Source organism: Diadema antillarum, unplaced genomic scaffold (assembly GCF_040938485.1).
Source record: "Diadema antillarum isolate AM-2024a unplaced genomic scaffold, OU_Dant_1.0 scf00000101, whole genome shotgun sequence".
Lineage (NCBI taxonomy): Eukaryota > Metazoa > Echinodermata > Echinoidea > Diadematoida > Diadematidae > Diadema > Diadema antillarum.
In genome coordinates, this window is record NW_027270990.1 from 1,055,496 (window position 1) to 1,071,512 (window position 16,017).

The 16,017-nt window shown below is 40.4% G+C and overlaps 2 protein-coding genes across 2 annotated transcripts in view; one reads left to right on the plus strand and one right to left on the minus strand.

Moving 5' to 3' along the window:
• The window catches only part of LOC139718909 (uncharacterized), a 79,139-nt gene extending 75,381 nt beyond the window's left edge, over positions 1-3,758 (minus strand). Inside the window, exons 1-2 of the mRNA XM_071630358.1 lie at positions 3,622-3,758; positions 1,473-1,515 (exon numbers count right to left, since the gene is read on the minus strand). Of these exons, the coding sequence (XP_071486459.1) occupies positions 1,473-1,515; positions 3,622-3,657 (79 nt within the window). The 5' untranslated portion in view covers positions 3,658-3,758. The remainder of the gene's footprint in view (positions 1-1,472; positions 1,516-3,621) is intronic.
• Positions 3,759-7,730: 3,972 nt separating this feature from the next.
• Positions 7,731-16,017, plus strand: part of LOC139718910 (vacuolar protein sorting-associated protein 54-like) — a 33,352-nt gene continuing 25,065 nt past the window's right edge. Inside the window, exons 1-5 of the mRNA XM_071630359.1 lie at positions 7,731-8,100; positions 9,227-9,501; positions 10,197-10,290; positions 11,621-11,655; positions 13,261-13,368. Of these exons, the coding sequence (XP_071486460.1) occupies positions 7,731-8,100; positions 9,227-9,501; positions 10,197-10,290; positions 11,621-11,655; positions 13,261-13,368 (882 nt within the window). The remainder of the gene's footprint in view (positions 8,101-9,226; positions 9,502-10,196; positions 10,291-11,620; positions 11,656-13,260; positions 13,369-16,017) is intronic.

Sequence of the window (16,017 nt, forward strand, 5' to 3'; positions counted from 1 at the left end):
GACCTATATCCTAAGACAAACATTCAATATGAATTCCATGAGAATTGGAAGAACACTGATGAAGCAGTTTTGCCATGAAGCATTTTGCCCTATATTTTACCAATAACATGCCGTTACCATGGCAACGCACTTTTTGCCACTGCAGAAATATGTGTCTTGCACATTAACATATTCAGATGAACATCTGTACCTAATTTCATAAAAATTGATCAAAAACTGTGGGAGGAGTTCGCGACGCAAGATTTGTACCCATTTTTGCCCATAATATGCCGTTACCATGGCAACGTACTTTTGAGTACTGTCAAAAAATACGTCTTGCACATCTACAACCCAAGGCACACATCTGTGCCAAGTTTTATGGGAATCGGTTGAAAACTGAGGAAGTAGTTCGCGACACAAGATTTGCAACGGACCGACCACCCGACCGCCCGACCGCCCGACCGCCCGACCGCCCGACCGCCCGACCGTCCGCTGATTCTTATATACCCCCTTCAAACTTCGTTTGGCGGGGGTATAAATATTGAAGAGGGGTATATGAGATTTGCATCTGTTACCCAGGATGATGCTGAAAAAAAGATGCACATATTGTATTTTGATCAAGAAAGGAGAATGCTATCTACAGTATCATATTACTCTCTAATGCATAATATGTCCAAGGAGAAAATTATTGTCTGTAAAAATTTGAGTATAACAGTCTGACATTTGAATAATAAAAAGAAATGTATACTATATTCATATTTAGTTACACTAATCATGTTAACTGTTAACTTGTTGGTTTGGCTTAGATTTTACCTCTAAGCAGACTAACAAATTAACTACAAACTATGCAGACATGAAATGAAGTTCAAAATGAAGTGAAAACAGTCCCTGTCATAATGGAGTGATCACTGTCATACCTATACAAATGTTGTAATGTTGTATAGCAGAGAAACAAATTGGACTCTGTATCATGTGCACATGGAAAACTGATCCTATAAAGAACAATCCACAACAAGCAATATCATGCAGTACTTTCTTGAAAACATTGATAGCCCTAGTTATTCCCAAAAGCGGTGGTCCATATACATGTATGTTACTCACACTTTGGGATTATGAGGAATACATTATCATCATTTCAATATCTTTCAAGAAGGCTTTCATTGTAGCTTATTTGACAAACTACCCAATAAACTGTGATCAGTTAAAGTCCCATTGTTCAGTGTTGTCAAAGCCAAAACAAGAAAAATGCATGAGATATACATCAGATTCATCCCGCAGTGTAGTTACACAATAGTATCATGCATGCTTTCTTACGAAAAATGATTACACCTTCCTTTGCAAATTTTGGGGGGACTTAAATTATTCACTGAGTGGATAACAAAATCCATAATCTATCAGAAAAGGCAGATTCCTTGCTGCTGAGAATGTAAGTTTCATTGGTATGTAGGTGATGAATGATAAAACAAATGAAATGCTTTTTAAAAGTAACTTACCAACATAGTTTCCCAGATCAATAAGTTTGGCCTTGATAGCCTCCTACAGTTGGCAAAGAGATAAAACAGAATACAAACTATGTAGATGTCTACAAAGTTGTTGCACTCATATTCACATTGTATATATTTATCAAGGAATAATGTACTCAAACTACACGTTATTTGTACACAGCACATACAGTAATTATACTCCAAAGCAACAAATTATCAAGTGAGTGATCAATGACTCATTGAAGGCTATGACAATTTGAATGTCAGCATGCCATTGAAAACTGTGGCTCTAAGTGGGCACTTCACAGGATCTTATACTCAACTGACTGTGCAGCATCACTGACCTAGTATACGTTCACTTAATTTGTGGGTAAATCATCACCTCTATCATCTTTTTATTCAAATATGTATTCAAAGAGTTATGAATAACTGATCATACAAGATAACATAAACATGAGTATTATTTACAGAACCACTGATCAGAAGAGTGTACCAGGTACTGCCAAGTGCCACATTAGCGCTTGTACTGGGTACGAAGAAAGAAGAAGAAGAAGAAGAAGAAGAAGAAGAAGAAGAAGAAGAAGAAGAAGAAGAAGAAAACGAGGAAAAGAAGAAAAAAATGTTTGATTCCAAAGAATTAAAAACATGTAAATTCATCTTACCGGAAAAAAACATTACTACACAATTATCCACCTTTTAGTCCAGTAATCTGATCTACGTCAGTGTGTCTTTATTTACAATCAACAGGACAAAGTCATATATACACAGTTGTAATTTGACAAAGCTCAGGCTCAGCAAGGCCAAGAGTCACACTCGACACTGCAGGTGAGCCATATCACCAATGCAAAGCCAAATGACAAGGTTCAGATGGAGTTTCTATTTTAATAAAACAGATTTTTTTTTTTTCTAGTCCTTCTTATACACTGAAAAAAAAAATTCATTGATTCGGAAATATTGTATAAATAAGAGATCTAGAACTATATTACTAGTGTTGAGGTCAGTTCAGGTTTTAGTATGTAGGGTTGGGGGTACCACGTATCGTCACCCTAAGGATCTGTAGCTTGTTTATTCTAAAAATATAATACAAATCCGCCTAATTCTTACCTCAAATATGCCATAAATACTGCAGTTTTGAATGTCGTGACCGTCTCGTTGATTATGAATCTCCGTTTTAAAATAGCGCAATTTTAGTGCGTGCGTTCCGTTTTCTTCGCGCAGCTAAAAAGGGAACCTTGCGATCGGCACCCCCTCTCCTCCATAGGTATACACGTGAATTTCACAGCATAGGTAATACACGTGAATTTCACAGGCCATAGGTAATACACGTGAATTTCACAGCCATGCGTCGTAACTGATCGGATGTGTAATTTTTAGCTTGGTTTGTTTGAGTTTGATTTTTGTTTCTTCGTTTTTATTGTTTTTATAGCTAATGACACTTAATCCCGCGCGTACTTTTTCGTTCTATACGCAAACAGCCATGATACGCAGGGTGTCGAGGGGAAGGTGCCCTGTCGATAGGTGGTGCCCCAACCATACATGGGCTGAGCAATGGTGGGACGTGGGGGTGTTTCACAAAGTCAGAGAATTAAGAAATTGACTTTTAAAAGTTAAAATCTAATCATCACGTCGGTAGGCCTACACCGGTACCTAATCATGGTAGGTCTACGCCACTACTGCACTAACGTTAGGGCTACTCACTAGTAGTGGACACTAGTTTCCCTGTACGTAGTATACCGTAGTTATGGGTAAACTCGGCCTAGCGGGTAAAGTCGGCCGCCAGCGCGCACAGTACAATTTTATGTACTGTGCGCGCTGGCGGCCGACTTTACCCGCTAGGCCGAGTTTACCCATAACTATGGTACTTTTATTTAATGTTTCCAAAATTCACTTGAAATTGTTAGCAAATAACAGACAAATTCATTTGTAACGCTCTGCCATCTAACATAGATCTAAATTATATTTACATTGTTGTATCTAACGTCCACACACTTTGTATATTTTGTACAGGGTCTGTCAATGTGATGAAGGGAAACTCTCGAATTTGAGGACAACGCGATTCACATGCTATGGGACCGAGGCTAGATTAGGTTCTGTTTCTGGTTTTTCTGCAGTGAAAGCAATGACTGTTCAGTAAATACCAAAGCCATCCAAAACTTACCCTTATTTTCTGGCTGATTGCTTTGCCCATTTCCATAATGACCGGTAATCAGACTTACGTAAATGACCGATATATTGATACTAGAGTTCTAGATGAAGAAGCATCTCTCTGCCCTGGGATGTCAAGATCGACGTGCGTCCGTCGTCGTCGCGTCGGGTCGCCGCGCCGTCGGGTCGCATCAAAATCGTCGATACGATGTTGTGCGCAATTTATCGTTGTAGATTTTTGATTGATGTAGCGCCTTTTTTACATTACCGGTATAAGATATCTCCGTGTTACGATTTTATAAGGTTTTACAGGGTTTCAGTGTAGTAATTTGTTACTGAAACATGTTATGCTGTTTATAAACTTGAGATTGTTACCATGTTCTTGTGTTAAAACAAAGTTTTGAACAATGAAGAAACTTGAAACTTAAATAGAGGTGGCGCAAAGTACGATCGAGGATTTTTGCTCACTATGGCGAGATGAAAGTGGATTGGTAGGAAGATCGAACAAGTCTCATCGTTATGTCAGAAGAAGGATAGTATCCATTTACACTGTTTCATTTATAGGCCTAGCTAGGTATTTTTCCATTATAGCTGTCTTTAATTGAAATTGAAATACAAAATGTATACATTGTAAAAATCTTCGTTGACTATCACTTTTAAAAATGCAAAGTTCTGACACTTCAATGTGGACGGGGGGACTTTTCCCCTCCCATATCACACCTCCCCTGCTCGGTGATCGGTATATGCTCCCTTGCTCTCCCGAAGATTGAACAGCAAGTGCGTTCTTGCCCCCCCCCCCCCCTCCCCCACCCAGCTCGTTATTTGGACGTTTTGTCAAAACATTTTCAGAACGTCTTTTTGTGGAAGGTTTTCGACGTACATTGTATTTAAAACGTTTCAAATGGACGTTATAAAAAGGTTTTTTAAACGTTTAAAAAACCAATAAAAAACCTTTCGGAATTTTTAAGGACCTGCAGAAAATCTTTTGGACATTAAAGACGACAGTAAAACCTTTTAAGAATATTCAAAATGTCCTGTGGACGTTCTGCGGACGTCCAGAAAACCTTTGAAAACCGTAGAACGTTCAAAAAACGATTTATGAACATCTGAAAAGTCTTCTGATCCGTTCAGAACATTTAGAGAACCTTTCATATCCGTCTAGAACGTCCAGAAAACCTTTTAAGAACGTCTAATGTTTATTTTTTATTGGGTATTAAAAAAAATCATAGGCATGAGATTATACAGGCGCAATCTGGGATTGTACCCTAATCCTATATAATCCTATCGTAACCTGTTCTTAATGTCCTACCGTATACCTATATACTACATCCTATTCCCAATCGATGAAACTGTATCACATTTTTTTTTATATACCAGCAAAATGTTGTAATGCATTAAGACATGGTTACTAAAATTAGATCACACACACCTTAATTGGACCTATTAACTTATTATAAGAATAACACAATTTGAAATTGTGAATAACTGAACAATAACGTAGGTAAGTTTATTTTTAACACAGAAAGTTTGAACCCAGCATAAATCTTTAGATTTCAATCTCTTTCATCTATTTCCACTAGTTTTCAAATCTTATATTTTTATTTGAATATTCATTAATATGCATGAATATTCATGAAAAGAAACCAATGATGAACACGTAGCGGACCAAATAAAAACGTTTTATAAACGTTCATTAAAGATGAAGTCAACGTAGCAGACCTAATAAAACGTTTTGTGGACGTTTATAAAGGACGAAGACGTAGCAGACATAATAAAAACGTTTTGTAACGTCCATTGACGTTTTTAAAACGTTTTCCAAAAAACTTGTGCTTTGCGGTAAATGTTAAGTCCCAACTTTGACTTTGTACGTTTTAAAAACGTCCATCTTATGCGAAGACGTACGGAACCTAAAAAAAAAAATAATAATAATAATAAAGAAAGTTTAGGAAACGTTCTGAAAACGTTATGTGTTTGCTGGGGGTAGTCTCCCCCCCCCCCCAAAAAAAAAAAGAAAGAAAAGGTCACGCGCGTTGACGGCCATGAGGTCCCTCCTGGAGCTGTCACACTATATATAGGTCCACTTTTCCCAAGCAGGAGAGTGGATCGTATCACGTGTTATACCGGACGCTTTTTCTTTTTTCGTGGCTCTGAATTCCGTACTCAGAGGATGAAATTTTGGTCAAAAAGAGCACCATTTATTCACAAAGTCCTGAAAATTACAAATTCGGCAAAATTATGAAAATCATTCACTCCGATTTTTTGTAAAATAGACTTCAAATATAAAATGATATGCTTCCTTTATACTTCGTGAATACTGTGATGGCGTGCTCCAGGGGCGGATCCAGGGATTTCGTAAAGAGGGGGTAAAAAGTAAATTTTACAAAATTAAAGGGGGGCGCACGCACCCCTCCCCCCCCCCATTTTTTTCTTTTTATTTTTTTTTTGTTTCAACAAAAAATAAAGGGGGGGGGGCGTGCGCCGGTTGCGGTCCTCCCTCGATCCGCCCCTGTGCTCTGTGAAGACTGAATGGGGGAAAATGACAAGAGCTCCGGAATATAATCAAGAGCCAAATGCGGACGGGACAGTAATAACAATGATATGGTTATATAACAGTATACAGGGAAAGTGTTGTACAATGAAACGGAATCAATTTAATATGTTTTTGATTCGATCATCTTCTCTCTTTTTTTTTCTTTTTTAAAACGATGCCAAGGTCGCATCTGTATTACAGTGTATCATAATGATTTATATGATCAATCATAATGAAAAAACTAGAAATCTTTGTGGAGAAGACTCATGAAGAGCGATTTCTCAAGAACAAAACAAAACAACACAATACTATAGCGAATATATTGCTAGGATGAACATCGCATCCACAGTGAGTCACTCTGCGGTGGGAAAAGAACCTCTTTGGAAAAGCCCACTCTGCACGCCGATATTTGCCAGCGCACTTTTCTATGCTCTTCTTCCGTACGTATGCGGTATTTCTTTTTTATTTTATGCATAATTTTATCATTGAATAATTTCAAGAATATTTCAATAAATATGTAATATATTGATAATTTTTAAAGGGTATTTAATTTTTTTATTGTTCTAAAATAAATAAATACATACCTAAATCATTGCCATCCTTGGTTGCCAATTTGATTTAAATGCCCTCTCGCCTCTCGCCTCAACCAACGTTGTGTACCTATGACAGTAGGGCCTAGGAAAGGGCTACCACACACACACTACCACACGTACGTACACACTACCGTTGCACTAGAGCTCTGGGGCTAGCTAGCTGTTACGTGGACGTTCACTCTTCACTGCACTGCACTCTTCTCTCAGTCAGTCGCTTCAACATCTGATTTTGCCGGTCGCGGGTCACTCTCATCAGGCCAGGACAAGGAGTGCAGTGTGCCACGAAATCATGATCGGGAGTAGAAAATAGGGTAATAGGCCTACTTTGCTCAGCTTTGGTAATGGTTGTGCATATCGTGATATTATTTTCGGCTGCTGCTGCTGTCTTCGCGAGCTTCGTGCACCAATCAAGTAAACAGTCAGTGGAAGAACCTGCACAGATTATATTCGCAAGCTGAGTGAAAACACGAACTCCTTTACGGCTTTGGCTTATCATCTTGTCTATAGTCTATTTGCATTATACAGAGATTTTATGTAATGTACCTGCTGCTGCAAGATCCATTTTCCGAGTGTTAGTAGGCCAACCAACATACAGTCACTCATCTCATTACTGTGTATACAGCTCAAGTGAAAACAATTTGACAGAGACAGGTCCGGCCCTACACTACCCTCATAACCGTACAGGAGTGCAGTCTGGCCCCTACTGTGATACCAGTCCTTCACCATGTTCACTGATGCAGACTTGGTGTAGTGGTAACCAGGTCATGATCGATGATTTGAGGATCTCTCCTTGTGCAGTAACAACTGGATGTACACATGTGTTGATTCATTGACCGATGATTGATGTTGATTTATGAGCTTTATTTGGCTTAAATGCGTAATGAGTAGACATCAGTGAATCTATGTCTATGTGAAATGAGTAGAATCTAATTTGTTTGGAGAAATAATCGGAAGTGTGGAAAGGTGAGTCTGCCATCTGTGTGCAATGTGTGAGACAAGATGAGTGACACTGCATCCAGCGTGAATCATGTCGACCACATTGAACATGGACGTGCAAGCATGCACAAGCAGGAACGCTATCATCATCTCAGCCAGAATCCGATGGACATAGAGGAGAAAACAAAATTCAGCAGCAGGTCACAGCGCAGTATGACATCTACACCATGGCGGACATGTGCTTTGTGCAGTATAAACATGAGGACCCAGACAGACTTTGCGAGACATTTGCGCGAAAAACACTGTGCCCGCGAAGGAGGTTCATTCGTGTGCCGCTACGGTCTGCACGGGGTCTGCCCGACTCTTCCGGTAGATGGTGTTAGTGACACTGACTATGAATATCATGTGGCAAAGGATCATATGAATGATGAAGGTACAAGAGTTGTAATCTAATACAAAATGACATCACAGCAGTATTTACAGTGTTGGAGAGTATGTTAGAAAGAGTTCTTCTTGGGACAGCCTCCCCAATTATACTCTACACTGCCCTACCCTTGCTAGCTTATGCATGAATACATCATGCATGCACATTTGACAGGTGGTAATGGAGTATTTAAGCATTTCAGGTGGCTGTTCCAAAAGGAATTTTTGTCATTGACTTGCAGTTTTCAGTGTTCAATGTACATCGATGTATATTGTACATGTGTATGTTGTTCTGTTGTACTCCATAGAGTAAACTGTCAATGTTTAACAGTGATATAGTGGCATAATGGTGAACCACACTTTAATTAGTTTTATTGTGTATATAAAGACAGAATTTAAAGAGACTTTGACATTGGTGGCTTGTACCATTTTTCTAAATTGTCCTCCTTCCTGCTGAATGAAGACTTCTTGCCGAATTACAATATTCATGTAAATCGTCTCGTCTACTTATATTGTGGAAATATGAATTGATCATTTTTAGTGCTTAGAAAATGATGCATTTAGTAAAGATACGATGTACATTTAACTGTCGAGTCGCGTTAATGACAGAGTAAGAAGTTATTCTTAGCCACAGTTGCCCCTTGGAGATGTGATAGTTTGCCAGTGAATGCAATTGTGTAACATTTCCTTCAAATTTTGTCAACCATATTATTCAGCTCTGGTTACATAGAATTTGTATACTGTGCATGCCTTTGCTGCAGTAACATGAAATTTGTGTTGATACTGATGCATTGTTTGTTTTTGTATCTAATTTGTTCCAATAAGTTATATAATTGTTGTATGGTTGTATTATTTACTGTTCATGCTGGTTATGTAACAGTGCCATGAACGTCATTTTTGATGGACTTCAGCTCTTTATCAGAGGTCACTGTTATTATTGCTATCGTTGTTATTATTATTATTATTATTATTATTATTATTATCATTATTATTATTATTGTTGTTATTATCATTATTATTATTATTATTATTATTATTATTATCATCATCATTACTATTATCATCATCATCATTATAATCATATTATTATTATCAATGTACTGCACCAATTTTGTGTCCTCATTATTTCACTGCAGGGTTTGCAAATAAAGTCAAATTGGCAGCCCAGTCAGACCCGCCCACCTCCTCGGCTCCCTCTGTCATCAGTAACCAGCAGAAGTGGACAGTGCTGTCATCAGTGGTCAATCTGCCCGCAGTGCTGAATGACCCAAGAAAGGTCAAGCGCGAGACAGACTTTTTCACAAAGACGTGGGGCGAAGCCTTCGTGGAGAAGGCGGAGATTCCGTCGTCCCCGTATGTGCCGCGGATATCACGGATTCACTTTGAGAAGTATCTGAGACAGACTGCCAGAGTGAGTTCCTGGAATGTGTTTGTGGGGCGGGGTGGGAGGAATAGAAAATGCTACTGAAAAATGTACAGCTTTCAAACAGTTTGATTCTACATGTAAATGCCATTTTATTTTGATGGTATTCTAAGATATTGCTACTTGCACCTGTGATAATGTACCCATTCTTCATGTGAGGCAATACAATGACACAAGTAGAGGATATTAATTCTTCTTTGTGTCTGTGAAGATCTGTGAAATAACCCATCTTATGAGTTGTATGTTATTACTGCAACATTGACTTGTTTAAATGATTATGACCTGCAATATGTTATTAAAGTCATTTCTAACACTTGCCCTACATGTTATGAGCATTCAGGCAATGTTCTTTTGCATGTACTTTATACAACAGGCAAACTCTCTTTCATTTTCTTACCCAATGATGAGCCAAGCAAGCACATGATTCCTTGTAATGCAAAGGAGAGATAATAAGTAGTAAAACAAGCAAAACAAAACTATGTCATGTCCAAAGAGTCACAAAGTACACGATATCAAATGGCCATCAAGTCTATGGTGTTACTTACAGTATACATTGTTCGTATCGGCTTTGCTATTGCATCCTGTGACGGATACTCATTTCACTGTCTTTACATCTTCTCAAGCCTGACCAAATGAAAATGAAAAAGAAATTGTCAGCAATTTGTTCGTATGTCACTTTACAGAAACTGAAAGAGCAGAGGAGGCCTTCTGCAGTAGACCCACACACTCAGGACAAAGATGAAAGCCAAAACAGCTGTCTTGCCACCAGATCTAGAGGTAACTCGTGGACCAATGGAGAGCAGAATTTAAGAAAGAGTGACAAGTGATAATCTGGCCGCCGATTAGTGCAGTTAATAAGATGTGTATAACTCAATGTTTCAGAGAGTGCAAGTGCTCAGTAGCTAGAATTGGCAAAATTCATGTGATTAATTGTAATGCTGAAATTACACAGTATTTTCCATACCTTGAAACTTACTCAGTGCATACACTTCATTAAACTAGGTGTATACATCGCAATTACAGCACAGTGATTCTGTAAGGAAAGCTTTTGGCTGTGTGGTCAAAGGTTTAATGGTGATGTTCAAATCCCACTTTTTTCCCCATATTTTGAACAAAGCTCAAAGTGTTGTCATGAAAATTTGATATTATCAGTCGGTGATTATTTGAAGAAGATGTAGGCTGTAGGGTCAGAGGGCAAGGGTCAAAAGTCAAGTAGCTTGCTCTCTGAAACAATTTAGCCATCCAAGTGAAATCTGGTTCAAGGAATGTGTAAACACCTAATAGGGTGGTGCCATCAAACTTCAGAACATGTAATTTCAATTTTTTAGCAATCATGCATACTTGCCAATTTTACCCATTTGGGTGGTAGAGACTACCACTTTGTAGGGATTTTAGCAGGCTACTGATTTTTAACTGTAATAATGAATATATACAGATTTTGTAGCAAACCTGCCATAAGATAAAATGAAAGTCACAATTCCCCTTGCTTGTGCATTGATTCTCTCAAAAACAACTACACTGTAGAATATTATGTTCATGCTTCAGATTGCGTATTTTGAAGTTAACCCCCCCCCCAAAAAAAAAAACCCAAAACAAAACAAAACAAAACAAAACAAAACAAAAACCCAAAACCACACACACACACACACAAAAAACACCACACACTCAGGAGGGTGCACACAAAGGTGAGCTTGGGCTAGGTCACTTCACTCCCTTGCAAATGTACACCTTTAGTGCTTCAAAATGTTGCAACTGTCATCCCACACTATCAAGATGTATGGGAGAATAATGCAATTTGGCGGAGGCATATCAGTTGCCTTTATAGTGACATTTCTAGTTTTACCGCTCATTTGCAAACGTGAGGAAATATTTCATAATATGTTTTTGAAATTACTGTCCTAGTATCATCAAAGTGCTCCAGTGTGCTGTCATAGAACTCAAGCAATGTGCTTTATATGTGGACTTTCATACGCAGCCCTCATATATATAAATGTTGTACTGTGCATATTCAAACCAAGTTTCATTCACATTCATTCACATTTGCATCTACTTTCCATCGCGTTCCATCCAGGTAACAAAGTTTATTTTGTTTTGCTTTTATCAACAGAGCAAACTAACTCTGAGTTGCAACAAGTACCAAAGGTATGTATCACAGATTATTAAATATCTGATAAGACCAAATCTTTTTCCTCCCCCGCCCCACCGGCTTTTGTGACTTCACAAGCTTGAAGTATGGCTTGTTAGACAAAACATGTTGTATGAACTATTATGATTATCAGTAGATATTTGTAGACCACTGAACGGCATGTGCACATACGTACATTATATGTACATATGTAGGGTCTACTCATTGGTACAGATTAGCTGTGAAACATATCTCTTTTACCACATGTCATTGAGACTTAATCACCAGCAGTTTTCTGTGATGTCTCACAGAGCAGTCAAGTATGAGTCGTCCAGCATGAAGACTTACTTGGTTGGAATGTTTTTATGATGTTTCTGGAGCTGATGACAACTGATACTACCTAATTTACATATTTACACTTTGGATGCCATAAAATGTTTGTTTCATGTCATCTGAATGTAAGTGCCTCATATGTAAGTGTACCATTGAAACTTTCTTTGAATACTGCACAGATGACATATGAACAGATTTTTAATTTCCTTTTTTCCAAATGTTCATTTGACATTGTTATTATTATTAGTGGTTATTAGTATTATTTTTTTTCATCATGATCATCATTATTATTATTACTATCATTATTGTTATTATCATCATCATTCTCATTATCATTGGTATTGTCATTATCAATATCATTATTATCAGTAGTAGTACATGTAGTTGTAGGAATGTAGTAGCAAAAGTAGTATGATATTCATCTTCATCATCGTGGAATTTATCACTACAGTCTTCTATATTATTTCTGTCTTCTGAAACATGCACTTTTGCTCTTGAGTGACATGGTCCTTTAATATGCAGTGAATGTACAATGGGTACTGAGTTATGCAGTTGGTATCTTGATGCTTGGCATAACAGATATTCACAGGTACCAGGAATGGCACTATTTTCATTTGGGTGCAAAGTTCAGCATGCAAGTGTTGCCAGACACTAATTGCCTTAGTTGTATTCACAATATATCTGCTGGATATTTTCTGTACATGTGCAGATATCAATACACCATGAGAAGTACTTGTACACACCTGTTCTGTGACAAGTTATTTGGCAATATAACAATGCCTTCTTATTGATAGCTGCTCGCCTGAGTATCCTGTATTTTTGGTTTATTTGTGCATATTTTTGTAGCCACTATAGTTTCTGTTATTTCTCTTTGTTTTCCCAAATGCCGTCCAAGACAATATAAACTGGTATGTGATTGACACAATTTTTGTCATCAAACAGCTGAAAATGAATCCATTCACACGTGTTTTCTCTGGATGTAATTATGACTGGGTTGGCCAATCCTCACATTATATTTATTGAGGATTATACCCATATTCTGCATAATCATGCATTTGAACAACCTTCCAGCATGTCTTAGTGCTGTGTTTAAACAGAAAGAGGCAAATCAGAAATATGTCTTTTATGGTTCTTGGCTTGATTTGTTTTTGCTTCTTTGTTTGTTTGTTTGTTTGTTGGGAGAAGCAAGTTATGCACATGCTTCTTACTCTGGACTAACCTTGGTCATGTCCTCTTTTTTTTTTTTAATAGAGAAGCATTGATCTGTTTTTTCTTCTGCCCTGTTCCAGATGTTTTTCAAGGGCGAATTTGCTCTAGAGAATCAAGAAACTTTCGAAGCCGTGCTGCCATGGTCACAATTCAGAGGCCAGCAATCCTCAAAGTTACTCCAAGAAAAGGTATCCATTGCTACGCATTATTTGAGTATTATGTACCTTAAAGATATCTTGTTTTCTCACACTTGTCTTGTGTTAAAACAATCATTAGCAACCTGTACACTCTTTTGCTGATCCTGCTTAGATACATGAGAAATAGATTTCTAAATAAGAACTCTGTCTTTGTTTCAAAGCTGCATACCTTCAGGTGCTATAGCCAACAATGAACACGGTATCTGCAGGTTGAAAGAGAAGGGCAGATACACTGATTAATGATATAATCCTCTATCTCCCCCCAAGTCTTTTGCGCGAAGAAAATGTCAAGAATCCAAAACGTGACAAAGACTGATCCAGTAATACAGCTGTGTGGTAGTAATAACGCTGGGAATAGGTCCATAAAGTTCCGTAGGCAAAAGAGTAAAATCCATAATAACAACGCTGAACGTAGGAACGCGAAAACAAACCAAAGTTAGAACAATGTTCAGAATCCAAAACTGCTGGTAAGCACAACTATAACGCAGGAACACAACAATAGTTTCAAGGGAACTGCATGGCTGAAATCACATGGAGTAATCCGAGTGCCAAGCAGGCTGTCTGGTGTGACGGGCAGAGCGTCGGGGTGCAGCAGGGGTGCTAGGCGAGGGGGAAGTGACGAGTGCAGGAGCTGGAACCTGGTCAGGAGGCGTGGGAGGTGTCTCGCGTGGCGTCCCTGGGTAGTCAGCAGTAGGGGGGATAGCCGTATGGAGAGGACGCCGTCTAGGAGAAGCATCACTGGCTGTCATCTGAGGTGGAGGATCACTGGGAACTGGTGCAGGGTTGCAGTGGGGAACATCAGCAGTGCCGGTGGGGTGTGGTGAGGGTGGTACGCCTCTCGCAGGGCTGGAGAGGGGTATGGGTGCTGGCCGGCGAGGAGCAGAGATGTCGACCTCCATAGTCAGTGGGGGTGGGCGCTGTTGAACAGGGACATACTTCCGAAGAAATTTCCTGTTACGGAGGGCGACCCTCCCAGAACCATCAACCCGAATGACGTATTGGTCATACTGTCGGACCTCAACTACAGTCCCGGTCCTGTCCCACTTAAGTGGATGTGGTCCTGTCTGATTCTGAATGCGGACATGGTCTCCAACAGCAAGGGGGAGGAGTCGTTTGGTATGCTCAGCCCAACGTTCCGCATCTCTCATGTGGCGGGTGCGAAGTGCCTCTTCCCGAGCTACCAGGGTTTCACGCCATGCCTTGTGCGGTAAATATTTGCCAGGAGCAACGGGGATGAAGTCTTGGATGGCATGGCCAAAGACACACATAGCCGGAGACAGCTTGGTGTCCCTATCGGGCGTGTTTCGGTACTGTAGCATGGCACGTTGGAAGGCGTCAGTGTCCAGGGCACCTGTAGGGCTGGTGTTGGACATGATAAGGCGCTTCACAGATTTGACGGCTACCTCAGCCCGACAGTTGCTATGTGGATATGCGACAGAGGAAAGTCTGTGATGAACACCCCAGTCCTTGAGGAAGCAGCGTGTGGTAACTGCCGTGAATTCAGGTCCACCATCTGATGCTAGTTCGTCTGGAATCCCAAAGGTGGCGAATGTCCGTCGCAGGCAAGAAATGAGTCCAGGTGCTCCCTGAGTGGATCGCTCAACGATCGGCCAATTGGAGTAGCGGTCTACAATGACCAAGTAGTTGCAGCCTTTGTAGTGAAAGTAGTCTGCACAGACACATTGGAAGGGGTAGGCCGGAGACAGCAGAGGAGTTGGTGGTGCGCTCAGGTTGGAGGGTGCAATCCTGTTGCATTGCTGACACTGTGCACGGAGGGCCGCGATGGCTGGAGTGATTCCAGGCCAAAAGACGGAGGACTCCGCTCTGGCAGTCATAGAGGTGACTCCTTGGTGTGCAGCATGCAGATGAGCCAGGACTTCCTCCCGGAGAGATGGTGGAATGACAATGCGATCCTTGTAGAGGATGATACCATCAACTGCAGAAAGTGCATCACGGAAAGGGAAGTATTCTCGGATAGTTGTGGGGAGCTCATGACGAAATTCCGGCATGCCAGCTTCGATAGCATGGAGGAGCACCTGCATGTTGTCATCACTGGCTGTGGCAGTACGGACCCTGTCCCACGTGACCGACTTCAAGTGGAGGGATTCCAGGGCACATGTGACAGAGGAGAGCAAGCAAACCTCGACAGAGTTGTCGTGGGGGGTCAAGGTGCGGAGACCTGTCATGAGGGTTGCGGAATGCAGGAACATGTCGGGGGTCAATGCGATCGTGGCAATGTCATCAGGCAGGTGCAGTTTTTCAGGTTCACCAGTTGGGCGGCGAGAAAGACAGTCTGTGGCACGGTGCCTGACGCCGGAAATATGAACCATGCAGAACCTGTAGCGCAGGGTTTTCTCCTTCAAATTCCTCAGGCCGGGATTTGGGATGTCCTGAAGGGCACGGTCTGCGAAGATCTTGAGGAGGGGTTTATGATCAACCGCTATGATGAGGTCCTCACAGCCCAAGACAAAATATCTCGCCTTGTCCAGGGCGTCAGCGACAGCAAGGGCTTCGCCTTCCACCGGAGCATAGTGTGTCTCAGCGGCATGAGTGAACCTGCTGCCGACGAGGGTGATCTTCCAGCCCGAATTGCAGCAGAAGGGTTCAACGTCGTTGCAGCTGCAGTGTTTTTGCAGGAGC